At 51.1% G+C, this 27,996-nt stretch overlaps 11 protein-coding genes across 11 annotated transcripts, besides 1 other annotated feature; 7 read left to right on the top strand and 4 right to left on the bottom strand.

The window, feature by feature from the left end:
• Positions 1 to 4,929: 4,929 nt before the first annotated feature.
• On the bottom strand, positions 4,930 to 6,044 carry NFIA_075930 (translation initiation factor eIF2B subunit alpha; the record flags this gene model as incomplete). The annotated part of the gene is made up of 2 exons (XM_001259559.1): positions 4,930 to 5,965; positions 6,019 to 6,044. The coding sequence occupies 2 exons, from the start codon at positions 6,042 to 6,044 to the stop codon at positions 4,930 to 4,932; spliced, it is 1,062 nt and encodes a 353-aa protein (XP_001259560.1).
• A 348-nt stretch (positions 6,045 to 6,392) lies between these two features.
• Positions 6,393 to 7,957, top strand: nuf2 (kinetochore-associated Ndc80 complex subunit NUF2; the record flags this gene model as incomplete). The annotated part of the gene is made up of 4 exons (XM_001259558.1): positions 6,393 to 6,494; positions 6,548 to 6,808; positions 6,876 to 7,790; positions 7,844 to 7,957. The coding sequence occupies 4 exons, from the start codon at positions 6,393 to 6,395 to the stop codon at positions 7,955 to 7,957; spliced, it is 1,392 nt and encodes a 463-aa protein (XP_001259559.1).
• A 154-nt stretch (positions 7,958 to 8,111) lies between these two features.
• NFIA_075910 (uncharacterized protein) lies at positions 8,112 to 8,783 on the bottom strand (the record flags this gene model as incomplete). The annotated part of the gene is made up of 1 exon (XM_001259557.1): positions 8,112 to 8,783. One exon carries the CDS (start codon positions 8,781 to 8,783, stop codon positions 8,112 to 8,114), a length of 672 nt encoding a protein of 223 aa, XP_001259558.1.
• A 456-nt stretch (positions 8,784 to 9,239) lies between these two features.
• On the top strand, positions 9,240 to 11,787 carry NFIA_075900 (AP-3 complex subunit beta; the record flags this gene model as incomplete). Its single annotated transcript, XM_001259556.1, has 2 exons — positions 9,240 to 9,383; positions 9,454 to 11,787. 2 exons carry the CDS (start codon positions 9,240 to 9,242, stop codon positions 11,785 to 11,787), a joined length of 2,478 nt encoding a protein of 825 aa, XP_001259557.1.
• Positions 11,788 to 12,552: 765 nt separating this feature from the next.
• Positions 12,553 to 13,635, top strand: NFIA_075890 (serine/threonine-protein phosphatase; the record flags this gene model as incomplete). Its single annotated transcript, XM_001259555.1, has 2 exons — positions 12,553 to 12,862; positions 12,923 to 13,635. The coding sequence occupies 2 exons, from the start codon at positions 12,553 to 12,555 to the stop codon at positions 13,633 to 13,635; spliced, it is 1,023 nt and encodes a 340-aa protein (XP_001259556.1).
• A 350-nt stretch (positions 13,636 to 13,985) lies between these two features.
• On the bottom strand, positions 13,986 to 14,850 carry NFIA_075880 (rho GDP-dissociation inhibitor; the record flags this gene model as incomplete). Its single annotated transcript, XM_001259554.1, has 4 exons — positions 13,986 to 14,116; positions 14,170 to 14,218; positions 14,281 to 14,603; positions 14,760 to 14,850. 4 exons carry the CDS (start codon positions 14,848 to 14,850, stop codon positions 13,986 to 13,988), a joined length of 594 nt encoding a protein of 197 aa, XP_001259555.1.
• A 1,908-nt stretch (positions 14,851 to 16,758) lies between these two features.
• Positions 16,759 to 18,298, top strand: NFIA_075870 (KilA-N domain-containing protein; the record flags this gene model as incomplete). Its single annotated transcript, XM_001259553.1, has 4 exons — positions 16,759 to 16,819; positions 16,949 to 17,157; positions 17,227 to 17,389; positions 17,448 to 18,298. The coding sequence occupies 4 exons, from the start codon at positions 16,759 to 16,761 to the stop codon at positions 18,296 to 18,298; spliced, it is 1,284 nt and encodes a 427-aa protein (XP_001259554.1).
• Positions 18,299 to 19,308: 1,010 nt separating this feature from the next.
• On the top strand, positions 19,309 to 21,130 carry NFIA_075860 (cleavage polyadenylation factor subunit CLP1; the record flags this gene model as incomplete). Its single annotated transcript, XM_001259552.1, has 3 exons — positions 19,309 to 19,446; positions 19,538 to 20,300; positions 20,352 to 21,130. The coding sequence occupies 3 exons, from the start codon at positions 19,309 to 19,311 to the stop codon at positions 21,128 to 21,130; spliced, it is 1,680 nt and encodes a 559-aa protein (XP_001259553.1).
• Positions 21,131 to 21,566: 436 nt separating this feature from the next.
• NFIA_075850 (chitin deacetylase CDA4) lies at positions 21,567 to 22,349 on the top strand (the record flags this gene model as incomplete). The annotated part of the gene is made up of 1 exon (XM_001259551.1): positions 21,567 to 22,349. The coding sequence occupies one exon, from the start codon at positions 21,567 to 21,569 to the stop codon at positions 22,347 to 22,349; it is 783 nt and encodes a 260-aa protein (XP_001259552.1).
• A 4-nt stretch (positions 22,350 to 22,353) lies between these two features.
• Positions 22,354 to 22,388: a microsatellite.
• Positions 22,389 to 22,543: 155 nt separating this feature from the next.
• On the bottom strand, positions 22,544 to 24,838 carry NFIA_075840 (uncharacterized protein; the record flags this gene model as incomplete). Its single annotated transcript, XM_001259550.1, has 1 exon — positions 22,544 to 24,838. One exon carries the CDS (start codon positions 24,836 to 24,838, stop codon positions 22,544 to 22,546), a length of 2,295 nt encoding a protein of 764 aa, XP_001259551.1.
• A 2,061-nt stretch (positions 24,839 to 26,899) lies between these two features.
• On the top strand, positions 26,900 to 27,951 carry NFIA_075830 (quinone oxidoreductase family protein; the record flags this gene model as incomplete). The annotated part of the gene is made up of 2 exons (XM_001259549.1): positions 26,900 to 27,675; positions 27,729 to 27,951. 2 exons carry the CDS (start codon positions 26,900 to 26,902, stop codon positions 27,949 to 27,951), a joined length of 999 nt encoding a protein of 332 aa, XP_001259550.1.
• Positions 27,952 to 27,996: the final 45 nt, after the last annotated feature.

The raw sequence follows: 27,996 nt of genomic DNA, 5'->3' as shown, positions 1-27,996 counted from the left end.
GGTGTCGAATCAGGCCAGTGGGGAACTTTCAGCCACGAAATTGACAGTTGACTTTGTGGCTTAAGATAGTCCAGTCTACGGAGTATGGAGCAGAAATTGAGTTGAGCAGTCTCATAAATTCAAAGTCGCAATGAAGTAACTAATCATAAATCAATAACAGGGCTTGCTGCGAAGTAAGGTACATTGCCATGGTCAGTACAGGCTGCAGAGAATCTACAAAGCATGACTATGTAATTTTTGTTTTACCTCAATTTCGCTTCACGTCTCAAATTGCTCTGGTGTAGTTCCGTCTTGGAGACAGAAGCTCCACTTTATGTCAAATTCGAAATTAATATTCCGTAATACGGAGTACCTCAATGGGACTTGCTCAAGGCGGGCCCTTGCAGCTCTGGTTCAGCGTCATAATACCTTCGTGCTCCAGAGGCTCGAAACTCCAGGCATCAAAGTCACACACGATCCGCCAATATTGAGATCGAGTGTCTCTAACAGATCATATTAATGTGTAGTATTAATACTCTTGGCAGAGTGCCTCGAAAAGGTACCACAATCCGTTTGAACCCAGTCTTCAACTGTCTTCACTCACTGATTGCAATGTCTCAGAAGCTGTCCAGAGCCCATGTGTATCGCCGGGTCTAGACACCTTCTAGCACCCGGTTCTTAAACAAAGGAAATGAGTGGAGATGTACTCCATAGATATGTTTTCACTCCTTGGACGTCACGAAGGATCATACAGCGACAGTAATTTCAATAACCGGATCCTTCCGCAAAAATTTCCGAGTCTGTCCTCAGATACGGAGTACGCTCCACCTACCACAGACCTCACAATCAGATATCCAGCCATGATCCTACCGTAGAATCCTCATCGTCGGAAGTGCCAGCTGTTCAAAGGAATGGAAGACTCAGAAAAGCTTGGTTATTACGCACGTTCTCCAATCGTCCTGCGACTCCTGACTCTAGGGTAACAGAATTCTACCTATCAATCGTCCTTGCCGAGTCAAAAAATTCATGATTGCTGCTACCAGATCTTAGATGGGAATCCCTTTCCTTCTCAGTTCATTCCGCGAGTTCGTGAATCTATATGGTACACCCCAGCGGTCCAGTATGGCTGCCATCTGTGAGGACCGTTAGGGTACATTACTCCGTGCCAAGTTCATCCATCATGCAGAGATATATCAAAGTTATGTTATTAATTACGAGGACCAATTTCCTACCTAATGTCTCCCAAGAACTACTTCTCAGATAGTGCCTATCAAGGACGGTACACGTGCCGCCTATAAGTGGACTACCAGTAAATGAGAAAAGTCCTACAGCCCAAAACGCCGGCCACCCGCATACGTCGAGGAAGTTGAATCAAAGCCGAAAGGGACCACGTTTTGGTGCAGAATCCTACCAAGGTAAGTGCTCCAATGGTGTGCGGGCGGTCCTGCAACTTTCCAATCACGCCGCATCGGGGAACGCAAGAGACGTCTACGTTGGTGAAAGAGATGCTGGACAGTCGGGAAACTGACAACAGGATGCAGGACGCAGGAATGCATTGTCAGAGTCTATATACATGCACCAGTACGGAGTAGGTTCCTGATATCATCTGAAATACCATCAAGAATTGAGCCAGAAATCAAAGTGTCAGGATAAAGATCTGACTTCAGCGACAAGGCCAGCTTGACGCGTGTACCTAAATATTTGAAGTAAGTGAGCCTCCCGGGCAGGACAACCTTAAGCCATGACTCTAGCAGCAAAACATAAGGTACATATACATCGCTGGCAGCAGGAGACAACATTGGATTATGAATCCAGCAACAACCCCGCACGTGGCACTTCAAATGCCGTTCAGAAGATCTCAATGAGCGGGAGCCACTTGGGCTTCGATTGACAAGAATATACAACCAAGATGACAACACTAGGTAGACAGCTATGATCTCGTAGTATCGATGCATGCACTACTGGGTGGCCCGCTTCCTAAGTCGATTTGGTTCACGTTCCAAGACACGATACCGACGGCTCACGTGGCGACTGATAAGTTTTCGAATCGACCAGGGTTCCTCGGGGTACCTTCGACCGCCAGTTGGATTAAACTTGGAAGAGGACTCTCGTTTTCGTTCTGTTTCTGAATAGTCCACTTGTTGTGGGAGTCGGAACGGTGTTGTCAACGACTCGGCGCTCATGGTTTGTCAGGAAAGCTCGGCTGCACTTAGTGGGCATGCGGTCAAGGGTAGGGAATAAGGTGCTCCGTAGGATGTACACCGAGCGAACGGTCGGACTTCAGTATCCTTGAAACCGTCGGCTTGAGATCTTGCAGACTGACGGAGCTTGTCTGTAGCTGCGTGAGCTCTGTTGGGATTATTTTGGTTCTCTTGAGATAACAGAACGAGGTGTTACTCGACAATACCTTATATTGCCGACAGTTAAGTCAAGCGTCTGCAAATGACGCGTCCACGGACGACATTGAGAAAGCTAAGCACCAGTAGGACACTCAGATTAATTGATTTCATTCAAACTCTCGTTACAGATATTTACCACACCGACGCCCTGCCCTTGTGAGTTGATGAGGCTGATTCTATCACCTAAGCGCTCGAGGCTCCAACTGTAAGCCAAAATCTGTTAAGATAGGATCTTCGAGTCCAACTTCAAGCTCTGAACGATTCGCTCTAGCTTCTGACGAGGAAGCAGACCCGTCATGTCGAGACGGGACATCGGAGTCGTGTGAGTTGCGACTCGCGACTGTGTGGAGGGGTGATGGAGGGACAAGATCCATACCACAACCAATAAGAGACATGAAAATGCTTCACCCTGGCACGACAAAGGCCTCTGATGGGCACGTGCTCGCTCCACTAAGCGGGGCAATAGACCCTCTGTCACAGTTTCTACTTTCTAGAAGGATAATCAAGTGACACTCATCAAGGCTTGGGCGTCAGAAGACACTCGGGATTGAGTAAACTGTTTAGATTGGCCCGAGGTCTTCAGACCTCTGCGCTCTAAACAGCGCAAAGCCTTAAGCTTCGACAATTTGCCAGGATGGTTACTCACGGCAATACTTAGGGCAGTTTGACTATACAAAATGCCAGATTGGGTGGCAAAAGCCCCGCCAGTCAATGCGATTGACTATCTGCATGAGCCCGATCTGATATGGGTTGAGGAGGCAAAATCAATCAGTAGTGTGACCTGGCTCAAGAGCCAGTCAATAACAGACGATAGTATGCATCCTTGGTGCTGTTGCTTCCAATCAACTCATACTCATTACTTCACCGCATCACTCTTGTCGACGTCTACTTACACCGCTCAATGGGATCATGCATGGCTTCGACTTGGAGACTAGATAGAGCATATCAGAGGAGGCTTGACTGTAAGGATACACTCGCTCAGGCTGAGATGTCTACAACACATATGCGCCACTATGCGGCAGATCATTGCATCATGTTCGTTTAAACCCAAATACCTCTTACTTTCTGAATTGTATCATCTGCCTTGCCTGAATAACCCTAGTCGACTTTATCTTTCCTATTGGGCAAAGTCGACCCTGTAAGTACCGTGGACAGTTGGTACTGTAGCCCGACTAGATGCATACCCTACTCTACACTAGAAGGCCAGTCACAGTAGTTACCCAGCCGTCATTATTGCTCTCACAAGATCTCAAAGACCCGATAACCCCACCTGGTTATTCAACTCCGAAATCCTGCAGGGATCTCCTTTTTGTTCCGAAAAAAGCGGATCGCAGCCTGTACTACCAACTGGCTCCCTTGGGTCACAATTCCTAGTGAGATCGAATTGGGGAAAGTTGTACGTGACTCGCATATAAGTGCAAAGACAACCCCATTCCACCCATGTCTGATCCAACTCCTAACCTCGATGTACAAGCCTTATCATTGATTTCCAGTCTGACGCTGCATAACCTACATTGAACCATGGCTTTCCTGTGGCTATTCGTAGCGTTCGGCTACCTCCTACTCTATGCCTTTGCCTCGCTACAAGCGCTTCACGTACAGACGACACAGCTCAACCGCATTGTGGGCTGATTCCGGCCGAATCGCACGAAGTATAATGAATAAGAGTACATGACGGCCAATTCTGGCAACGCTCTTTCAAACCCTGGTTATAAAAGCAGCCTCTTTACTAGTCTTCGCCATCCAACTGAGCAAATGCGAGGCGGTATACCCTTGGCACCATGCCACTGCCGGTCGTTCAAAGTAAGATCGAACAGAGATCCTAATGGCGTCGAGGAGCATCCACATCTACAGCACTCCGTTGAGGACTTGTGGTAGATAGAGGATGTTGTTGGTGACTCGCAACTCGCTCGACACTCGTTTAAGAGAATATGTATATACGACTTGATGATTATATGAGCTTACGAAAGAATTTGATGGCCCTGATGACAGTTGTGCCGTAGGGATGCCATCTTTGTTTCTAAGGCAGATGGGGTTCGCTGAGTCTGTTGCGATGGAATACGACGGTTCATAACAGGTAGTATGGCTGATATGAGATCTCATGTTTCGGAACTCGAGAAAACTTTGCAAAAATCCCATTCATGGCTTTTTGTTATAATTGCTCTTCTGTCCGGTCTTCCAAAGCATAGCCAGCTGCGTTGTATTGGCATAGAAGGTCCTGAGAGCAATGAATGGTATGGGGTCTGGTTGATAAATTATAGTGATTACCGCTTGCTCCGTACCTTAGTCGGTCAACCTTCACGGCTTGATCCACGCAGGCAACATAGGGGTCATGCGCTGATGCCTTACATACAGGCCAAATTACCGCGGACCAGCGTACAAGGGACATGCCAAAATCAGCGCAGAATAATTCCATGTGGTCTTTCTAGCGGATCAGTTGAGTTCTATTGAGAAGATTTGTACGCTGCAAATACTTTTCGTCCCAGCCGCATAAACGCCTCGCGCCTCTAACGATCATCATTTCCAAGATGGGTAATAGAACGAAACAAAATTAAAACCATATCTTGATCAGTTCTTCGCTGACCGCGCTCGGCGTTAACACGCCGCTATCCGTGATCAAGGCGGAAATCAGATGCGGCGGTGTGAAGTCGACCACATCAGAACGGCCTCCGCCTTTCGAGCCCGGACTCGCCTCCAGAGAGTCAACTTCTGTTGTCTTTTGTGATTCGGCCGACTGTTGCTTGGCTTCGTCTGCGATATCTTCCTCCGTCTTGAAGTTGATAACATGTTGCTCGATTGGAAGGTCATACTGTCCAAGAGGGTAAGATCGGACAAACTTGTGGCTCTCGGCAACCACGTAGAAGGGTTTTCCCATTGCCTTTGCAAGAAGACCAATCTGATATGTTCCCATCCGCGAGACAATCCCCCCGTTCTCGACCACACCTTCGGCACCTACAATCACCATGTCGGCTTTGCCAAGAGAGTATGCCACTGCCGACTCAGAAATTGTGGCCACAGGTACACCCTTCGCCCTGAGCGTGCGTACTGTCTCCATACCCTCTGGCTCGGCACGAGTGTTCTCAACATCGCCATTGGCCGACGAAAGGACGTAGATGACTCGGAAACGGACAGCAGAGGGCCCACCCTTCTCGTCGGCTGCCTTCTGCAACAAAGAAGCGACGACTCTCGATCCACCGTTTGTAAGAACCGTACATCCGTCCCGAATAAACCCTCTACCGAACGCAGCAATCTTGTCTCGACTTTCCTTGGCTCGCCGAATGAATAACCGACCGTTGGACAATAGATGCGCCCTGATAGCGTTGAAGTCCCCCGCCGGTCCCAGCTGTCCAGGCCTTTGTAGAGTCGTAATCAGATATCTCTGAAATAGATCGGTTCCGGCCGAAAGACCGATAGGGTTAGGAATCGACTTCTTCAAGTGTGCGGTGGATTTCTCCAGAAGATCGAGAGTCTCTGATATCGTGGACGAGGGTGAGTGAGTGAGCAGTAGAACCAAAGCCTCAATAGCGGCGATGGGCATGGTCAGGTCTGGATCGGAGCGTAATAACTCATTGTATGTCACGACAATGCTGCCGGCCAGGTCAATTATTGGAATATCTCGACTCTTGTGCAAGATGCTTACTCGAACGGTTTCGATGGATCTGTCATGGCTGATGTGCTGTTTGCCATAGCGCTTTCCTTTACTGGCAGCCGATATATATTGATCCGGCACAGACAGAGCTGTCCTCGATTTGCGCAGCGTCTTTCACGAAATCTACAGTCCACTGAGCTGGAAAGAGTCATCAAAAGAGACGCGGAGTGGGTGTTTGCAGTGTTTGCATAATATGCCCCTCACAACCGGCCCTAGTCCGCTTCCGGTTGCCATGTGAGTGCGTTACAGTAAACAGTCATCACAACATTAAAGCCCGACAGGCAAGCAACTCACCGCATCGTCTGTTCCGTCCAGACCAATCTGCTTGCTTGAGTGTCCGAATTTCTAAGGGGATTCATGACAGAATGGCGTATAATCATCGAATGAGCCAACAGTTTCATGGCACCCAGCAACATCACAATCGGGGTCGCAAGAAAGAAGATGAAAATGATGCGTTGATGCGCCTGGTTAGGATAGACCAGTCTTATGTCGGTCATACAAGATGCTGACTGTGCTATAGCCTGATAAGGAAATCGCAGGTTGCATCAACGATATCGGGATTCCTTTTACAGCTGCCGACTTGATCAAGCCGAATCCTCAGCAGATCCAGATGGTGTTCGAATGGTTCGCAGAACTTCTCATGAATACGACCAAGGAGACAGTAGAGCCAGCAATGCGCGCCGCAGCAGAAGATATATGCGGCGACTATCCCGACATTGTCCCATTAGAGACTCGCAATCTCATGGGTTTCTTCATCAGCCTACGCAGGCTGATGATGGAGGTATGTCGAATGAGAGTGTAATGGTCGCATGGCAGAGATACTAACTCATTTTCTTACCGTCAAATAGTGTGGTGTCAATGACTTCACTTTCACGGATCTGACCAAGCCTACGCATGATCGACTGGTCAAAATATTCTCCTATCTCATCAACTTTGTCAGATTCCGGGAGTCGCAGACCCAAGTCATTGATGAGCATTTCAACAAAACAGAAAAGACAAAGGCACGCATCGATACACTGTTTACGGAAAATCAAGAGATGGAGCAACGTCTTGAAGAGATGCGCCGGAGTTTGAAAGCCAATGAAGCACAGGTTAAGGAAAAGGCCAGAAGAAACGACGAGCTGAAAGCGCGACTTCTGGAATTGCGGCGAAATCAGGAAAGGGTTGCTGAGACCCTTGAGCGGGTCAAGGCAGATAAAGCTCGACGACAGGCACAATTGGAAGAGAAGACAGAGAGAAGCGTACGCACCAGACAGGAAGTCGAAAAGCTCCGACCCTATGCGATGCAGAGTCCGGTGTCGCTACAGTCTGCCTTGACCGAGCTGTCTGAAAACCTGCTTCGAGAGAAGGCTCAAATCGATGCCATGGAGAAAAGAGCAAGAGCACTGCAGACCTCTTCAGACACATTTACCGTCGTTGGAAATGACGTCCAGGCTTGCATCAAGCTGCTCGAAGATATATCTGTTGAACTACAAAAGGAGGAAGAGGAAGAATCGCGAGCGTCGAGGAACAAAGAAGCTATTTCCGAGAGGGGGAACAACGTCAGAGAAGTGGAGCAGACCGAGAAACTGCTGCAGCGGCAGCTCGCGCGGTGGAACGAAAGGATTGAAGCCCTCCGAAAGAATGCCCAAGAAAAGGCAGAGGTAGCTCAAGCGCGGATGGATGAGCTTCGCGATGTCCAGAAGAAGCTTCGTGAAGAGCGAGCAGAGAAGCAGCGTGATATGGAGAGACGACGAATTAGGATTGAGCAGACCGAGAAAAAGGTAAGACTCCGTGCCTGGCAGCATGCAGTTCTCTTATGCTAATTGTCGTCTAGATGGCCGACCTTAAGGAAAATATTGAAAACGAGATCCAAAGTGCCCATGAGGAATACTTGAAGCTGGAATCGCATATCAAGCTGTACATTACCGAAATGGAGAAGTGTCTTTGAGTCGCAAGGTCTGGGGTTTATGGTACAGGAGTTAAGGCTTGGTTCTAGGATACCCCGTGGGTTGAGGCTTATACTTTGGGATCGAGGTCCATACGTTCTTATTGGAGTTTTGTTTTTTCAGCTCGTTTATATGGTCGTTGTATTTTTCGGTTGTCTAGATATCCAGAAATTCTGCGATCGTGCGATTGCTGTCATCGAAGTCGAACCATCGCTGTACGATTCGTCTCACAGGCACGCTTCGACCACTCCAGATACCTTCGCCTTCTCCCCTTCGAGTAGCGCCATTGAGTAACGGTACTTCTACATACCACAAAGCCTCACCGCACTCGATGTCAACAGACTCTGGGACACCTCCACATTCACAGAGGACCAAGTCCATGGCTTCTTTGTTGCACATTTCCACTGCAGTTGCGAGCGTCCGCGATAATCCCTGGGCGGAAAACTCCGAACTTGGGAGATGCAGTGCTATAGGATTCAGCACGGCCATTAGAGGCCGCTTACCATTGTGACGGTCACTGGTTGATGTCTCGTCTAAGCGAGCGGGAGAGGATAACACGGAGATAAAGGCACGGAAATGCTCCAGAGTCGGGCAGAAAGCAAGTTGGATCCCGCTTGATCTGGAGAGCATCCCGAGAGATGTTGTAAGCAGCGCGGGTTTCTCGGCTGTGTCTCGAGCATGACTCGAGACATCATCGTGGAGTTGTTCTAGAAAAGTTTCTCTCGTTGAGCATATGACTAGCACGGTAGTATTAGCAACATTGTTGAGAAGATGTTGCAGGAAATCCGTCACTCGATCACAGAAATATATGCGACGACTTGTCTTCATCGCGACGCACAAGGTAATCAAGCAGTCACAAGTATTAAGACAAACATTGTCAGGAACCCCTAGTAACAAGTCCTATCCAGCAATGTCTATTATAGCTCTTTGTTTCAATCGTGCGGCCTTCGTGATAGAGATAGAATTGAGATAATATTGGATGGCGGGGAGCAGCTCTCGCTTGCATCATCCGCAGGCCTAAGGTGTTGATAGCCAAGTCACCCGCACTTCTTCCGCTGATCTTCATGAAACCTTCCCCCTCCCCTCTATCCACAAGCTTCACGAATCGAAATCTTAAATTGATCATTCCGCGTGCGCCCGCAAGGGCCCTGCGGATTTTGATATCTACAACATGGAGACGATCTCCAGGATTTCGTCAATGCTGGAAACAGGTAACATTCTCGCCGACGTTATCTTCCCGGCCTCCATTACTGATCGTTGTCTGGAACAGCTCGAGAACTAACCATGGAGGCAGCTCAGTCGGCCGCTTTAACGAGAGGGTCGAGTACAGGCTTGGTGTCGCGCAATCACAGTACTTCTCAAATTAAGAAGCTCCTGGAGAGTCGCAATGACCGTGAGGTCCTGGATGGCATGCGAAAGGTGATCGCTGTACGTATTGGTCAATCCAATCGAGCTGTTACTTGGGCTGACTATGTGTCTCTCTGCGTGACTCTACTAGTTAATGTATTCGTCCGAGCCTTCCCTTCCTTTCTTCTCGTATGTCGTCAAGAACGTCGCAAACACGAATATCGAAGTGAAGAAACTGGTCTACATATACCTGGTTCATCATGCGGAGACCGAGCCAGACCTTGCGCTTCTGTCAATCAACACGATCCAAAAATCGCTTACAGATCAAAATCCTCAAGTGCGAGCGATGGCTTTGCGTACAATGTCTGGGATCAGAGTGCCGGTCATCAGCCAGATCGTCTCGCTTGCGATCAAACGAGGTTGTGGTGACATGAGCCCTCATGTCCGTAAAGCTGCCGCATTAGCCATACCGAAATGTTATCGCCTTGACCCAAATACGTTACCCCAGCTGGTCGGCTATTTGTCTACTTTACTAGGTGACACTCAGTACTTTGTTGCTGGGCCCGCTGTGGCCGCATTTCTCGAGATTTGTCCCGATCGGATTGATCTCATTCATAAGCACTATCGGAGCTTGGTCAAGAAGCTTGTGGATATGGACGAATGGGGCCAGCTTGCGACTTTGCGTCTTTTGACGTTTTACGCGCGAAAATGCTTTCCCCGGAAGACTCAGAAGATGAAGAGCGCAGTCTCCAGAGGATTCTACGACGACGAACAAGGTGGTGAAACTCAGGGAGATGGCGAGGAATACGAGATGCCCGTGATAGACCCCGATTTGGAGCTTCTATTCCGGTCTTGCAGGTTGCTTTTACATAACCGCAATTCCGCCGTTATCGTCAGCGTTGTCCGTTGCTTCTTATATCTTGCGCCACCCGAGTATCTTGCTGCTGCTGTCGGTCCTTTGGTTGCTCTCCTTCGAAGCCCCCAGGATATACAACACATTGCACTTTATAATATTGTTGTCGTCTCCTTGAAACACCCAAAGTCGTTCACCAAGTACGTGTCTCACTTCTTCGTGCATGCTTCGGATCCGCCTCACATATGGCGCCTGAAGCTCGAAGTCCTTACAATTCTTTTTCCACATTGTGGTTCGCATATCAAGGGTGTGATCATTAACGAGCTGGAACATTTCTCAAATGGTGCGGATGAAGATCTTGTCCGTGAGAGTGTTCGCGCCCTTGGGCGTTGCGCGCAGAATGACCCCAGTACTGCGAAATATTGCTTGGTTGTTCTACTCCGTCAGATAACCAGCCTTGATGAGACTCTAGTATCAGAGACTTTGACCGTGATTAGGCATCTGATTCAACAAGACCCGGCTTCTCATGAACGAACAGTTCTCCAGCTTGTGAAGCATCTTGGTTCGTCCAGTAGCCCAGAAGCCAGAGCGACCATAATATGGCTGGTTGGAGAATTCGCGGGAGTAGATCCCAAGAGGAATATTGCACCAGATGTTCTGCGAATTTTGGTACAAAAATTCGCCGATGAGCCAGAGCCTGTGAAACAGCAGATTGTTCTGTTAGGTGCCAAGGTATACCTCCACCACCTGCTACGAAATCCTCCAAAGCAGCCTGCAGAGGACCCGTCGGTATCGGAACCCAAAACAAACCGGGAACATAATGAGTGGGCGGATGATGCCGCTAAGGAACCAGAAGTCAACGAGGGCAATGAAGAAGACCAGCGAAAAGAAGAACCGAAAGAGGACCAAATTACTCTCCTTTGGCGATATATTCTCCTCCTTGCTCGATACGATTCCTCCTACGACCTTCGTGACCGGGCCCGAATGTTAAAAGCTCTCTTGGCCAACCCCTCTTCCACCGAGCTCGCGAATCTCATCCTGCTAGCACCTAAGCCTGTTCCACATGCCCCAAGCCCATCGGAAACGCGGAAGGATTTACTTCTGGGCTCATCCACTCTTATCGTGGGGCCAGACGCAGGTCCTTTTGGACTGAGTGGCTACCACGATCTTCCTGACTGGGTTGAGCTGGGACAAGAGCCGGACTCCAGCCTCCGAGAATCAGAGACGAAGCCGGACCTGACCGAAAGAGCGACTATGACGGCAGGTGAAAAGCTTGACCGGGCTCTGATGGAACACGAGAGCAGTGTTGCAGCCATGAAACGGCAACAAAACGGCCACGCGAGAGCAGGTGCTTCCGCGGCAAAGACTAAAACGCTTGATCAGTGGCTAGAGGAGGAGTCAGAGACGGAGGAAGAGGAGACAGAGTCCGGAGAAGAAGTGACGGACTCTGAGGAAGAAGAGACCGAAGAAGAGACGGATGATGATGACGAAGAGGAAGACGAGGAAGAGGAGGAGGATGAAGAAGATGAGGGAGACGAAGAAGACGAAGAAAGCGCTTCAGATGATCAGCAGGAAGCCCAACAGCTTTTGTCGCATGATGAGCCCGGGGCTCCTGGATCACGCGGCTTCTAGTGTGTTGCCCATATTTGGCATGTCATTGGCTTTGGAGTAGCCTCTTGGAGATTTTCGATTGATGAAGTAGATGTATATATGGCACGATACCGTACTCTGACATACAATCAGATGATTGGTTAGAATAAAATATACCACTTCGATGGTGCCCTACGTGCGCTGTGAGCATGGATCCTCAGTTGTTGGTTGCACCGAGTCAGGGCAAGGCAGTAAGGCACAAGGATCTCACGTGGCAGACTAAGCTTCCCTGGGACATAGGGCTGCCTTTAGCTTTGATACGACGAAGCAGGCGGTATCCTGGGGCAGAATGGATATTGACTCCGTGCGTTGACGGTTGATGGCTCTGGAGCAGCTGCGGATGATTGATGATTAGTAACGGTGCTATACGTGCTTAGATCTCTTCAGCGAGGACCTAACTAGATTGACGCCAAGTGATCGATGGAAACCCAGGAGGAGTGCTTCCATATAACCTACTGAACCCCCTACTCCCCGTCATCGCGGGTCCAGTCAGTGCCGCACACGCTCTCTTGGTCTGTCGGCCATGATGCCAGCGGTTGCAAGAACACTTCAGACGACCCCCTTTTCGAGTCCGCACTCATAGTGTCTTCTCTCTCATTTGTTCGTCTTTCTCTCGCTGGTTGTGAATATTTCGAACCTTATCTGAAAAGTTTGGCACGTGTCCATTCCTTATCGTTCTCTTCTGTATCACTACTTGTCTCGGAGAGCGATCCTTGGGGGACTCGCTCGAAAGCCAATTCAGCCGCAATGCCAGGGTTACCGGGTAGGTTTGACCTCGTGCGCCTCGCTTTCACCCTCCTGCAAGAAGCTTATCGTTTGGCAGCTAGCATCGACCTGGACGAGTGCATCGAGCGGCTCTATAGGAAAGAGTTGTTGGCGGAGACCGTGATTGAAGCAATATGCGCCAAGGCTAAAGAGCTGCTAATGAAGGAGAGCAATGTGGTGCATATCAGAGCTCCGGTTACTGTTGTCGGAGATATCCACGGGCAGTTCTTCGACATGATCGAGATCTTCAAGATCGGGGGGTTTTGTCCTAATACGAATTATTTGTTTCTGGGTTAGTTTCAGCGGTTGTTGCGTTTTGAGGAGATGCAGTGCTGATGGTTCCGTTGTGTAGGCGACTACGTGGATCGCGGTCTGTTCAGCGTCGAGACGATATCCCTTCTCGTTTGCCTGAAGCTACGATACCCCCAACGCGTTCATCTCATTCGTGGTAACCACGAATCGCGCGGTGTCACCCAGTCCTACGGCTTCTATACGGAGTGCGCGCGGAAATACGGCAACGCCAACGTGTGGCACTACTTCACCGACATGTTTGACTTTCTCACCCTGAGCGTGGTTATCAACGATCAGATCTTCTGCGTGCACGGTGGCCTTTCCCCCTCGATCCACTCGATAGACCAGATCAAGATTATCGATCGATTTCGTGAGATCCCTCACGAGGGTCCCATGGCCGATCTGGTCTGGTCCGACCCCGACACCGAACGCGACGAGTTCTCGCTATCACCGAGAGGAGCCGGCTACACATTCGGTGCCCAGGTCGTTCGAAAATTCCTCGAGGTGAATAGCATGTCGCATATTTTGCGAGCGCATCAGCTGTGCCAGGAAGGGTATCAGGTTCTCTATGACGACCGTCTGAGTACGGTGTGGAGTGCGCCCAACTATTGCTACCGATGCGGGAACCTCGCCAGTGTTCTTGAAGTAAGTGACACGGGGGAGAGATACTTCAACATCTTCGATGCCGCGCCGGAGAACGAAATCCACCGCGGAGAACAACAAGCGCAACAGAACAAGGACGGCCAGAATCCTGTGATTGATTACTTTTTGTGATACCCTTTTATTTCTGTATTAGTTTTTTCTTTTGCATGCAGTGCTTCCCGATGCAAAGCTTGGAGTCTGGCACCGAAAGAGCATTTATAGATGGCATTGATATGACGTAACAAGATGTTTAAAATGAGGCATATACCAAATGTAGAATCATTTGTCACGTAGGGTTCTTTTTCAATTGGTTATATAAGACTTTTGTCGTTCTGACAAAAACGCAATTCCTGTCGTAGATTTGAATGTCCAGAAGTTTTTGACAAGGAGATTCGTCCAACGCATGTAAATTTTCCAAATATGCTGATAATGGTATATTCAAAGACGAGATATTATATAATCCGATACCGTCAAAAAGGAGCCTACCAATCCTTTGCAATGTCGAACGACCATTCGAACTGGAGATGGGTCTGGTTGTCGTCATCGACGAACTTGGAGACAGCGTTGTAGTGTCCTCTGGCGAGCATTCCCGAGGGAGCTTCTTCGGGGTTGACTGTATTCAATGAGCACCAAGTCTTAAATGCACTTCGGGATAGAGTGACTTACACTTCTTCTCGTAAATTGGCTTGTCCGTGGTGCTCGGGGCATAGCTTCCCTGCGACGCTAGGTTAAACGACGCACAAGGCAAGTCACGCTTCCTAAATCAATATTACTCACCAGCATCTCCTCGTCCTTGCTGACTCTGATTCCCTTGCGCTTCACCACCTGCAGATACTTGAGACCGCTCAGGACCTCGTGGTGCACCTCGAACTTGCACTTGATGCGGAAGGTCGCTCCCTCCTTGATCGTAAATGGCTTGTCCTTGAGCGCCTCGAGGGCGCCGGGTGCGGACAGCTCAATCACCACGTCGGGACGGCCCTCGACCTCCAAGGCCAGGGACCTGATGATGCATTTTCTAGGGTCGTTGGGATTTCCGATCGGGTTGCCGGTGTTGAGGCCGAGGGAGGCTTTCCAGCGGTTCAGGGACTCGTCATTCTGGTCTGGCCGGGTGTGGAATATCAGTAATCAGCTTGCAGTTTTAGGGTCTTGAGATAGAGGCGGGGCTTGCGGTAAGGGGCTGACTGGTAACCCCGAATGGAGGGAAGAATTGCCGGAATGACTGGCATTACAAGGTAGTGTATAGAGCCTCGACATACCGAGTTTCGTGTATTCTTCAATTGTCTTCTTTTCGCCTACCTTGAAGCCCTCGGTCTTCGAGGCAACGAGATCATCGTCGTGTTCAGTCATTGTGAGTGTAGCTGTTGTTTGTTGACGGGCTTCTTTTGGCGGGGTACCTGAACCAAGGATGGTGGCACTAGAGAGGGGGCCGCGGATAAGAGCGGGAGGGTATCTATATATATGCAATTGCTGGGGGAGGTATATCGGACAGAGGTCTGAGCAAAAGAGATACAAATCTAAAAGAATGCAAGAAAGAAACCCAAGAGTGTACGGAGGACTCGAGATTAGTAGTTATTCTGGCCAAAGGACTGGCGGGGATCGCTTCGTTAGTCTGATACGCTCTGGTGGGGGGGGGCATAGGCAGAGATACCAATTGCTTCGAGATCATGAGAAGGGCGGTGAGGACAAGGTCTAGAATTTAGTAAAAGATCATAATTATCACTCAGGGATAGACAGACAGGTGGGCTTGTGAGATGACCCAAGTAAGGTATATAATCTCTGAAACCATGTTTGTGCCATTGTGATAGGGATTGATATGCGATCATAATGATCGTTCAGCTTCTATATGCCTCTTGGGACTTACTCTTGCTGGCCGCTGCAGTTCAATGGTAGCAATCTGGCCCAGTGGGGTCCTCGCGCAAAATGAAGCTACATAGCCTACGGAGCAGAGAGATGCACCCACTAAGGGACTGGGATAAAGGTGTGGGCTGATCTTGGCTTCGTGGATTGTATATGCGAACCATTCGATAGACCTTGCAGTATGGTGGACTGCAATGACTACCTAGAAGACACTACAGCTTCTAGCCAGGGGAAGAAATGGATCCTGACCTTGGATCAATGAAACTATATCACCGATGACACTCTGGTTATGTTGCGTTCAAGCCTCAAGGCTTAAATAACAATGAAGCGGTGTGTCTTGGTGGATCGCTTCCTTCGCTTCGTCTCGGGAGCAAGTGCCTTTCCTCTTGGGTCCTTCTCGACTTCAAGGCCTGGGTTGACTCGCTTGACTCGAGCGTTCAACTAGGTGGTGGTCGTTCAAAGAGTAGACTTGAGACACATTGGTGCATCCGAGACATAAGGATATTTCCACGGATGTTAGCAATTTGCCATTAGTACAGATACCTCGAGGGAGTGCAGGGCTGTTCCAATCAATTGGATAAACGCGTCGTTGATGGGTTGAAAATCATCTGGACAGTCCATCAACAGCCTTTTGACGCGAGAAGAGCTCCTCAGCTTGGGAGTTGGGAAAGGGGTCACCATGACGCGAACGAGGATGCATCAACCATGGAAGAAGCAGCAGAAGCTCCTTCTCAGTATGAGGCACCAAGGCATTGATACCGTAGCAGTCCACCACCTGTCACATACTCGTAATCGAATACCGGGGGATGTACCGAGAGCACTACCATCTTTCCGCTTTTGGCAGCTCATGTGATTACTACCCCGTTCTAATTGGCCAATATCTAATTGCCAAGAGTGATGTGATACTGTTGAATCAACAATACGGTAAGGACAGCGTAAGGAGCCCAAGCCCAGCAAAACGCCGTCTTCTTATTTTGCGTCCCCCCTGCTTTGCTCATACCTTTTTATCTTTTATCAACTTTCAGGCCGTATTTTTCATCGCGAATTGAACTTATCTCCTGGCTCGTCGCGGATCTGTCTGTGTACCCTCCCCCCGCGCGAGAGAGTTTATCATCCACCCAAAATCAACCCATAAAATCATCTGCGTGTGGTGCCATCACACCTCTCACTTGTGTGTGCGCACCCTTCTGTGGTGACGTCTATATCCTCAGGAGTGAACCTCTTCGGAGAGCAACCGCAGACGCGCCTGCAACGTGGCCGCCGCTTTGGCGTCGCATCTCGCAATCCTTCCCTGCGCGCAAGAGTTTATCTATCTACCATCTGGAAAATTACGTCCATAATTCTCAGGCGCAGTCACATCCTTCAATTTGCCATCTAGACTCATATTAGCCATACATCATGGTGCGATCTCTGCCAAAGAGGAACAACCCGTTCGTCCTTCCGGACCAATCCCCTTCGTGTAAGTTGAAGCTTCACCATTTATTTTCGCATCCTCGGCTCCAAAATCGCTCCCGATGCTTCGACCAGGAGACGCCGTACGACATGAGCATTGCGCAGGGCTAACCCGTTCCTTCCGGAGGGAGGACAGATGAGGAACTCCTGGCGCTCCGCCGTCTAGGAAAAACAAACCTCGCTGTCAAGCCTACGCAGATTGGAACGTCCAACGCAACCAAGCCTGAGAATCTGGGCCCCTTCGAATATGCCCATCTGCGCGCGAAGCTGCCAAAAGACCTGAAAGGCTCCGAGATTTTCGCGTCGCATGCCCCTCAGCAGCACCCGGAGACCTACTTTCTCATGGTGAGTGAAACCGCTTCGCCTTTTGTTGATGGTCACAGTGGCCGATTCTGATCGCTTTCATTCAATCAGCGACGAAGCAAGGATGGATATGTCAGCGCCACTGGAATGTTCAAGATCGCTTTCCCATGGGCGAAGTTGGAGGAAGAGAAGGCTGAACGGGAATACTTGAAGACTCGAGAGGGCACCAGCGAGGATGAGATCGCCGGCAATATCTGGGTCAGCCCCTTACTAGGTAAGCACGCCTGGAGATCACCAGCACCCCTAAATGAATTTCCTCTGATGGTCAATAGCGTTGGAGTTGGCCAAGGAATATCAGATGTACGATTGGGTCCGCGCTCTGCTGGATCCCACAGAGATCCCTCAAACCCCAAAGAAGCAGATCACACCTCCTCCGAAGTTTGAACTCCCGCCCATTGAAGCCCCGACCCAGCTCTCTGCCCCATCGCAGCGTACGAGAAGGGGACGGTCTGCTTCGCCCAGTAAGAGAGCCACCATCTCCCCTCGCAAACCGAGGAAGACTCGCGCAGCCAAGGAGGCGAGTGTGGAGGAGGCCAGTGCAGCTAGCGCTAGTCTTCAGAACGCTTTGGACATGACCGCGTCTAACGCTGATGCTGGATCAGCCAACGAAACTATCGAGCCTAGTGTGGAAGAATATGTCGAAGAGAAAGTGGTCACCGTCACAGGGGACACAACCAAGCCGACTTCCAGGAAGAGGGTCGCCGCCATTCCTGAGGAGGATGAGGTCGAAGAAGAAAAAGTCAAGGTTGACGTCAAGACGACTGCCGACACGGTGGATGACGTTAGAACCACCCAGACGACGATCTCGGTCGAGATGCCTGTTAGCCTTCCGGAGGCACCTTCTGCAGACGACACCGAGAAGATGATCGCCAAGGCCAAGGAAATGGTCGAAGAAGCGATCAAGGTCCGAACCACCGAAGGTGATCGGCCGGAAGCCTCGTCACCCAAGGGCGCCAAAAAGCGCAAGACCGACATGCTCAGTGAAGATGAGGAGGATGATGAGACCAGAGCGGCCTCGGCCCTGCGCGCCAAGAGGGCAAAGGTCCTGGAAGAGAAGCTGAAGCGGGAGCGTGTGAGGAACCGTGCCTTGGTCGGTGTTACGGCTGTCTTTGCACTTGCGTAAGTGTCTGAAACCCACTGGTGTAAGATTCTGTCCTAACGATATACACCAGGGCTTCCATTCCCTATTTCTTCTAGGAAATCCAACCCGGCTCTTCCCTGGTCTTCGAGGGCCAGGAGCAGAGTATGATTACCCGTATGAATCATGCTGTATCGAGTTCAATTGTTCCGGAAATTGTCCAACGCCATCCCCACCCGTCACCGCTCTCTACCTTGGTAGAAGGATTGTCTGATGATGCTCCAGACTGAAGGGAAGCGTCTAATCCTTCATACCGAATCTCCTCCCCTCATATGCCTGTTCCTCTGTGAAATTTCCCTTCTGGCCTTCCCCTGCCTTTTCCTCCAATGAAACCCTTCCCATTGCCATTTCTATATCTCATCCCGGTGATTCTTGATGTACTGTATTGATATTCTATCGGTTTTTCTAATAATTGCCCTTTTGATGCAAAGGGAAATATTCCTGTCCATAGGTCTTGCGGGTATCTGCAGCTTTACTCGGCCAATGGTGTTTGGTTGGGACATTGAAGGCGAGGAGCTTTGCATCTCTATTCCTTCTTTTCTACGTTTCTCTCCCCTTGTTCTTCACTTGGTTTCTGGATACCTGATCTATGGCACCCCGTCTCCGTTACTTCTTCGAAGACCCCTTGACCCTCCTCACTGTTGGACACTAGAGAAGCAATGCATGCAGTATGATATGAATGATTGACTCGGGCAGTCTTCTAAGGCACTGTAGGTTAGTCGTAGTGTGCGAACGCATATAGAAAGATAGCGGTGCCATACTTTTTTGTGAGCACTTGGATGTGTTGAATCAAATGTCTTTATTTACTCCGTATTCTGGTAGCAATCAAATGATCCGCATTGCAAACATTCAAAACATCACCGCAATCTGGAAGCTCCAGCACCACTTCTTGACCCTTGAGCTTCGCATTCGGTCATAGAAACAAAGACAAATATTTGCGTCGAGTTTGTGAAAACTGAGTACCCGCCTACTTATTTCTGCAGTACAGCGATGCAATGTCGCTCCCCGGTTTAGAGCTCTCGCAGACCTCATCGGAGAGGGAGTTTGTCCCCGCACCGCCAACACAGATTACCTTGTCCAAGGGCTCAGAATGGAGATTTGAGGTTGCATTTGGAACAGCGATACGAGTCAAGGTCGGTAATAGAGATGACAGGGGCTTGATAGCTGTCATTTCTCGATGACGCACTGCAATGGCTAATACAACGTTTAACTTACTTGCTGTAGCTATTGGCCGGCACCGCAGAGCTTTTCGGCACAGAACTTGCTGCATCGCAGACGTATACCTTCTCCGGGACGAAAGCGGCGATCTACACCTGGCACGGCTGCACGCTCGAGGTCAGCGCCGGCGATACGATATCGACGATAGATGGACTGGGACCGGCGGGTCTGAACGGCGAGGGGGCCCGTGGCTACGGCGCGGGCGGCTGCCAGAGCGAGTATACGGCCGAGGAGACGCCGATGGTCGAGTATGCGAATGTGCATTTCGCGCTGGAGGCGATGCGCCAGGAGGCCAAGGCGACGGGCAAGGACGGGCCGCGGGTGCTGATTCTGGGGCCAGAGAACGCGGGGAAGACGAGCGTGGCGAAGATTCTGACGGCGTATGCGACTAAGGTCGGGAGGCAGCCGATTGTGGTCAATTTGGATCCGGCGGAGGGGATGCTCAGCGTCCCAGGGACGCTGACGGCGACGGCGTTCCGGACGATGATGAATGTTGAGGAGGGGTGGGGAAGTAGTCCCATGTCGGGGCCGAGTGCGGTACCTGTGAAGCTGCCGTTAGTTTATTTCTATCCGTTGCAGAATCCGCTCGAAGCGGAGGGTGCTGTCTATCGGCCTATTGTGTCACGGCTGGCGCTGAGTGTGACGGGGCGGATGGCCGAGGATGAGGATACGCGCGAGACGGGCATCATCGTTGATACGCCGGGCATTTTGAGCGCTGGCAAGCCGGGTAGTCTTGAGATTATCAATCACATCGTGACGGAGTTCGCAAGTATGCTTCCTTTTCTATTTCAGTCGTTGCCTATGAGACTGACCTTTACAGTTACGACCATCCTGGTCATAGGCTCGGAACGGCTTTACAGCACCATGATGAAGAACTACGACAACAAGCCGACGTCCAGTGCGTCTGCCGCAGCGTCGGATGAGCGGATCACCGTCGTGAAGCTCTCCAAGTCTGGTGGCTGCGTGGACCGCGACGCAGCGTTTATGAAGTCAGTGCGTGAGTCGCAGATTCGAACATACTTCTTCGGCAATCCGATTCCTTCCACGGCATCGGCGGCGCTCTCGATGTCTGCGTCTTCGACGACAAATGTTACACTCTCTCCCCATGCCCAACAGCTCGATTACGACTCCTTGGCCGTTTACAACTATACAATCGCCTCTTCAGATGAAGACGAGGACGAATACGATCCGTCTCAATTTGGCACCAGTGATACATTCCTTCCCAAAGGAAGCAATGACGCGGAGGGTCCAGAGGCCAAGCATGCCGAGGAGACATCGTTTGCTTCCTCCGTGCCGGGCTTAGGAGGCTCATCAGGCGAGGATGCAGCATCAGGCAGCTCGGCTGTACCCCTGAAAAAAGTTCCACCCCCTGCACCGAACACGCTCGCCAATTCCCTGCTCGCAGTTACACACGCCGCGCCGAATGCCAGTCCGGCAGAGATTCGCGATGCCAGCATCATGGGATTCCTGTACGTGGCCGATGTAGATAGCGAGAAGGGCAAGATTCGGGTACTGGCTCCGATCGGTGGGCGAGTACCGCCAAGGGCCATTGTCTGGGGCAAGAAGTGGCCAGGAGAGGTGGTTGGGTTGGTGGGATAGTACATGCATGGCAGAAGCGATATATAGCGGTTTCAATCATTCAAGGTTGTTAAAATTGGAGTTAGGTTGGGTGCAATGCGGACTGGACTGGGATATTGTATATACAGAGTTAATATATTCTAACTTGATCTGCTTTAGCAGTCAACGAACTTCTCCATACTGCCGAGCCTTGTGGTAACTATAATCTGGAGTTCAAGATCTTTTGTGATGTTTTCAGTGGCTTATTGCGATCTCAGGTTGAATAAGTGATTCATACAAGTTTAACAACCTTATGACTATCTCTATAGTTTAACTAGAAAACGCTACTCCCTACTCATGTGGGTGTTGACGCGTACAACTGCACGGCGAAACAATTCCCATCCCCAAAATCCCCCAACTCCAACCAAGGATCCCCGAAACATCAAACTCACCACCTCCTACAAGTGAACACAACACCATGCTCTACAGCTGCTACCGCCGCCGCCGAAAACTCAAACGCCTCGTCGTAATGCTCCTCCCCATCCTCCTAACCGCCCTCCTCCTCTCCCCCCTGTACCTGATCTACAAACCGCCAAGCCTCCTCATCCGCTACCTCCAACACCGCTACCCAGACGTCCTCTTCCACGTCCCCCTCCCCAGCCACAAGAAGCTCGTCGCGCTGACCATCGACGATGCCCCCTCGCAATATACACCGCAGATAGCAGCAACGCTAAAGGCGCACAGCGCGTCCGCGACGTTCTTTGCGATTGGGTCGCAGATGGACGGGGACGGGCGCGAGGCTGTGCTTGCGGACTTGGTGCGCGCGGGACACGAGCTGGGGAACCATGCTATGCGGGATGAGCCGTCGCGTGCGCTGAGCGATGAGGTGCTCTCGGCGCAGATTGCGGAGGTGCAGGCACGGATAAGTCGGGTGTATGCGCGTGCTGGGGTCGAGGAGTCGCGGGTTAGGTGGTTTCGGCCGGGGAGTGGGTTTTTCAGTGAGAGGATGAGGAGGTTGGTTGGGGGAATGGGGCTAAGGATTGCCCTGGGGAGTGTGTATCCGCATGATCCGCAGGTCCCGTATGCGTGGATGAATGCGGCGCATATCCTGAGTATGGTGCGGCCGGGGAGTGTGATTATCTGCCATGATCGGAGGAGTTGGACGGTGCCGATGCTCAACAGGGTTTTGCCGGAGTTGAGGAAAAGGGGGTATCGGGTTGTGACGCTGAGTGAGTTGGTGACGGAGGCGGAGAGGGCATGAGGTGAGGCTAGAGGCTACGAGGCTACAGGCTACAGAGGCAAGTTTGATCTGGTGCGTTGCATTGCATACTTTCTCTTCGTTGTTGATACATGTCTATAAAATACCCATACCCATACCCATATTACCGTACATTGTGATAATGCAAGGAACAAGGCTGATCGCCCGCGATAGCCTGTCAACATGATTCTTCACCCTCACTCCCACCTCCTCCACTCGAGCAAGGTCCTCCGCAGCTCAGCGTCACAGTCATATCCCTTGCGCTCCTCCTCCAACAACTCCTCTCGTCGTTCCCGAATGTGCTGCTCAACGTCGTAGCGCTTCAGTGCGATCAGCTTCAGGTACGCCAGATCGTTTCGCTGCACGGCGTCGCGGAACTTGGCCCGGATTCGGGGCGAGTACAGCTGGCAGCTAGCTTCCCGGCATCGAGTCGGTGCGTCCCCTGGTGCGAGCCGCATCCTGGTCAAGAATTGCCGCGCGATGGGCTTATTCGCCTTGACCAGCGGCCACACCACGTCGTCGTAGCAATCCTCACACACCGTGAACTCGGGCAGCTGCGGCATATAGTACCACGCACCAAGAACCGGCCGATCCCGGCGACAGTCCCGTAGTACGACCTTGCGACGAGCGTAAGCCAGGAACGCGGTCATGTCGGGCCGTGGTGAGCGTTCGAGCTCGGCGCGATTTGCAGCAATGTCCAGCAGGTCGACGTATTGGACAAACCGCGGACTGTCCACCACGAAATCACAGACCTGTTCCTGCATGGTGGTGCTTCTCGTGAACGTCTCGCGGTGTTGCGGCATAAGAATGCGGAGATTGCGAATACACGCGGCGCAGACGTTGAACTTGGGCAGGTACATGCCTGTTTCCGGGTCGATGATTCGGTACCAGAACTGATCGCTGATGATGCGTCCCGTGCATGGCTTGCTTCCTGGCGGTGGCCGGGTAATCTGCTGGAGCATGTCCAAAGTTTCATACTGTTTATTGATGGTCTGCATCCAGGCGAGTCGGGTCCACGGCTCACTCATCGAGCATCGAACCATCTGAGCACGTGGTACCGGTAAACCAGGGATGAACAGATCTTGGAACCGCGAATTGCGCATCTGTTTCGTGCACGAAGGGCAGATGTCGAGATGTTCCAACCCTTTGATGGTATACCAGTCCTGGTACCCGGTCATAGGGACAGACCGTGGACAAGGCAGAAGGCAGGGGCTCGCTTCTTTTGGGGAAGGTTGGCGAACCACTGCTTTGGAAGGACTCTGCCGTCTCGAGGATCTTGATCCCTCGCGCTCTTGCTCCTGCTCCTGCTCGCCATAAAATGATACTGTCCGTTTCGTTGTCGACTGAGATGATACAGGAGGCATTGTTTCAGTCGTCGCTGTACGGAGCGAAGCAGGAAACGGATCAACTTCATCTGAGCGGGGAGCAGCCGGCGTCGGCTTCGCTGGGGTGGACAAAGCCCTAGAACGAGTTCCGCGAGAAGTAGCTCGTGGCACTGTCTCGGGAGGTGCATTGCACCGACAAGCTCGAGGAGGCTCGGAGGACGACGGCTCGGTGGGGCCCGTAGGACGAGCAAGAGGCAGTTCGCTTGGTTGAGTAGAACTCTCAGACTCGCGAACTTTCTGTCGCTGTCTCAATTTTTCTTCCAACCTTTCGGCCAAGCCTGATCCCGTAGGAGGGACCATAGGAGGGACAGCGTGAGCTCTCTTGCTTGTCTGCGAAGGCGGCTCCTGATGCGCGGTTTCAGGATCCATTGGGGCCTTGTTTGCAGCCGAATCAGACACGTACCCGGCTGATGAGCGCGGTTGTTGAGTCTCGCCGGGGGATTGTCGACGTCCATCCCTCTCGCTACCGGAGCGTTTTGGGACTGCGGCAGAAGTAGTCTTCTCTACAGGCATCCCCAGGGAACCTTGTCCGTTCCTTGCAGGCACAGAGACACGCTCGGGGTTGCGAGGAGGGACTTGAGTGGTCGCTCTCACATCAATGTTCCTCTTCTTTGTTCCACTTTGAGGTTTCGGATTGGTCTGACTAGGCTCCGTTCTTTGACGGCTGCTGCTGGTGTTCTGGGATATCCTGGGCGGCTGACGCTCCTCCTTCCTTGGCTGGGTTTGAGGCCTAGTCTCCTTGACCGGCAAGGGGACAGGCACCGTTGGAGGCGTCAAGTGGAATTCCTGGGAATCATCAACGACGCGGATAAGTGGATCCTGTACAAATCTTTCAGGTGGCGTGGCTGGTCCTGTGCTATCATCTGAAGAACTGATTTCGCGGCTGCACTCATCCAGGTCATACTGCTTAGTCTTTGCAGACTCGGGAATAGGCGCATCCAGGATGACAGGGTATTGGTCAATGGTTCCTCGGGCACAGACTCCTTCAACCCCAGGCTTTTCTCTTAGTATGGACGTGCCGTGGAGTTCCCGGGAGAGCGAGGTGGCTTCGTCCTCCACCAAGGGAGGCGGCGGCCATTGGGACCGCTTGCGCCCAAGTCGAGGCATGTTGGCCGCGATGAGTCCAAGGTAGATGTGTGGTGACTTCCAAGGGAGTAACAAGGCAGACAAAATTCTCTCTCAGAGGAGCTGAACGGGCAAAGGCTATCCTGTGGCAGTGGCACGGCTGATTAGATATCCTTCCCTGGTGGCGGTTTGCATGGTATGACCGTCGATTCTCAGACTCACTCGGAGTTGTGCAGGCGTCGGAGAGGTCGAACAGAGAGATGCGTCGATAGATGGAATACCAGGCTAGAAATGTGAGCCAACACAAATATCAGAATGTTATCCAGGAAGATCCTCGGGAAGCTGTCGGCTGTAGTGTACAAGACTATGATACAAGAAAAAAGATGAAGAAAAACTTTTCGTCCCTGGTCTATGGGAACAAAGAGAATCAACGAAGCCAGCGCCAGAGAGCTTGGTATATAAATATTGTAAGGGGCCTAGTTGGGCAGTGTGTTTCATCTTGGCGGCCCTATCAGAGCACAGACTCGGGGGTTGGGCGTTAATAGGCAGCGAATCTACCTCCATGTACAGATGTCCGGTCGAGCTTGATGTCCGACTGTGAGAATTGAGTGGCGATGCTTCGAACATGTCAACACTCAACAGGCACCGAAATCTAGTGGTAATCGCATGCTGTGGGTTTGCAAACGCCTGCGCCGGCGGACAGAGACACACTAGACAACCAATCTGGATCAACACTACTGTCGAGGTTCTTGTTAAACGGACGAATCATGATCTCCTGGCGCAGGAAGGGCTGTTGCGGAGAGAGCCTTGCAGATATGAAAACGCCACTTACTGCAGGATTGACAGACATGACAGTTGTTCATGGACACTGCATCTATCCCACGCGAGCAGAAAAGGTCAGGCGCAGGGTGACCACTCAGCCCCCTTTTCAGCGCCGTCATCGACGATTATTGGCCATTGAAGAATGGATCGTTATCCCATCCTGGACGAGGGAAAGACCAAGCGTATGATGTCGATATTTTGTTCGTCCTGCTCAGTCGACTGTCGAATGTGCCCTGCAAAGTGACGACGTTTGTGTTACCTCTAGTCAGCGGATTGGGTAGCAAACTATAGCACTCTCATCAATATTGGAAGGGATGAGCCACTATTGGAAAAGCAATTTGATGTAAAATAAGTATGTTGAATCTGATGATGATGGGGAAGTCGTGGAGGGAAGAAACGTGGATTGCATCAATGAGTTTGTTGGCAGTGAGTAGATGTGGAGAGACGGCCAACACAACAATAGCTCTGAGTCATACTCTTCTGAATAACTTATCTGTCTCCATCTCTCAGCTAGAGAATCTTCTTTACTTCTGAGTGTGTTAATACTGTTTCTTTGGTAGTTTCACTCTCATCACAACAAAAATCAAACTGTATGCCACTAGTTGCTTGGTCAATATAAAGATATATCTTGTATTTTGTGCATGGTAGGCTCCTCTAAGCTACTTCTATGCTTCTTCAGCCCATTCCCTCCTTGAACTTGCACATCCATCAGTAGTATCTTTCTTTCCTCCTGCTTGAAACCTCGGGGATAAGGGGAAGGGAGGAAATCCGATAAACTCGGATAACAGCCGATGGCGTCATTCCCGACGGAAGGTGATTAGAACTAGAAGCTGGAGAGGACAACTTGAACATGATGCAAGATAGTTGCTTGATAATGGTTAGAATAGTCGTTGTTGAAACCATAAATAATGTAACTTCGAGGCCAGACCGGATCAAAGTCCGAAGTTATCGCCCATTGCCCATTGCGAATACTTCTATAGTGGGGGAACTGCGGGGAATGTTTGTAGACGTCGGATAACCAGAGAAATAGCAGTCGCGATGACAAATGCTCTTCTATAAGATGATGATGGATCGCCAAAGAAGGTTCCTGTAGTTCAGACTTATAGCCTCACTATCCCCTCCTCCCATCGAATGCATCTTTCCCGCGCCTTCATCCCCCGCCTCAGTAATTCCCTTGCGGTCACATCTCCCGCACTCGTCCGTCTCTCTGGCGTTCGCTCTCATCTCCAACCGTCATTTCGTCCGACAGCCTCACTCAGAAGCTCATCACAACCACACACCATGTCTATCCCAACCGCCATGAAGGCCGTCCTGGTCGAGAAGACCGGCGGCCCCGAGGTCCTCGACTTCAAAACTGACTATCCCGTGCCCGCCCCGCAAGAGGGCCAATTACTCGTCAAGAACAACATCTCCGGCATCAACTACATCGACACCTACTTCCGCACAGGGCTCTACCCCGCCCCAAAGCCTGAAGTTCTGGGTCGCGAAGGCGCCGGCACCGTCGTCGCCCTGGGGCCCGGGCCAAACCACTACAACTTCCAGGTTGGTGACCGCGTCGCCTGGCTCAGCACCGGCGGATATGCGGAGTACACTGCCGTCCCTGCGGCCAAGGCAGTCAAAATCCCCGACGGCATTTCGGATGAGGATGTTATGGCTTCGTTCCTGAGCGGGCTGACTGTCTTGTCGCTGGCGAAGGAGACCTACGCCGTGCAGAAGGGCGACTGGGTTCTTCTGCATGCTGCCGCTGGTGGTGCCGGCTTTCTCATGACGCAGATCCTCAAGTCGATTGGCGCGCATGTCATCGGTACTGCGGGTGGTCCTGAGAAGGTCGAGCTGGTTAAGGGCCTTGGTGCGGATCATGTCATTGACTACCGCAGCGAAGAGGGGAAGGACTGGGTGAAACGGGTGAAGGAGATCACCGGCGGCCGGGGCGTGGATGTCGTCTATGATTCCGTCGGAAAGGATACCTGGGAAGGAAGTCTGGAGGTGGTCAAGAGGAAGGGTACTATCGTCTGGTTTGGAAATGCGAGCGGTCCCGTTCCTCCTCTGCCTTTGAAGTATGTTTGGCCTTCACATTATTTCTGGTTCGGATATGGACTGACCTGGACAGTAAACTCTCCCCCAAGTGTGTCAAGGTTGCCCGTCCTACACTTTTCGGCTACATTGAGACCCGCGAAGAATTCGAATTCTATGTCAATGAGCTCTTCAACCTGCTCCAGTCTGGCCAGCTCAAGGTCAGAATTCACAAGGTTTACCCGCTTGAGCAGGTTCAACAGGCGCATATCGACCTTGAGGGGAGGAAGACTACGGGAAAGTCTCTCTTGAAGCCATGATCTACTTAATGAATTTACGTGTGCATATGTTTGAAAAGTACAGAT

This window comes from Aspergillus fischeri, genomic scaffold (assembly GCF_000149645.3).
Source record: "Aspergillus fischeri NRRL 181 1099437636264 genomic scaffold, whole genome shotgun sequence".
NCBI classification, from domain to species: Eukaryota; Fungi; Ascomycota; class Eurotiomycetes; order Eurotiales; family Aspergillaceae; genus Aspergillus; species Aspergillus fischeri.
The sequence above is the reverse complement of the archived record's forward strand: the minus strand, read 5'-3'. Positions and strand labels throughout refer to the sequence as shown.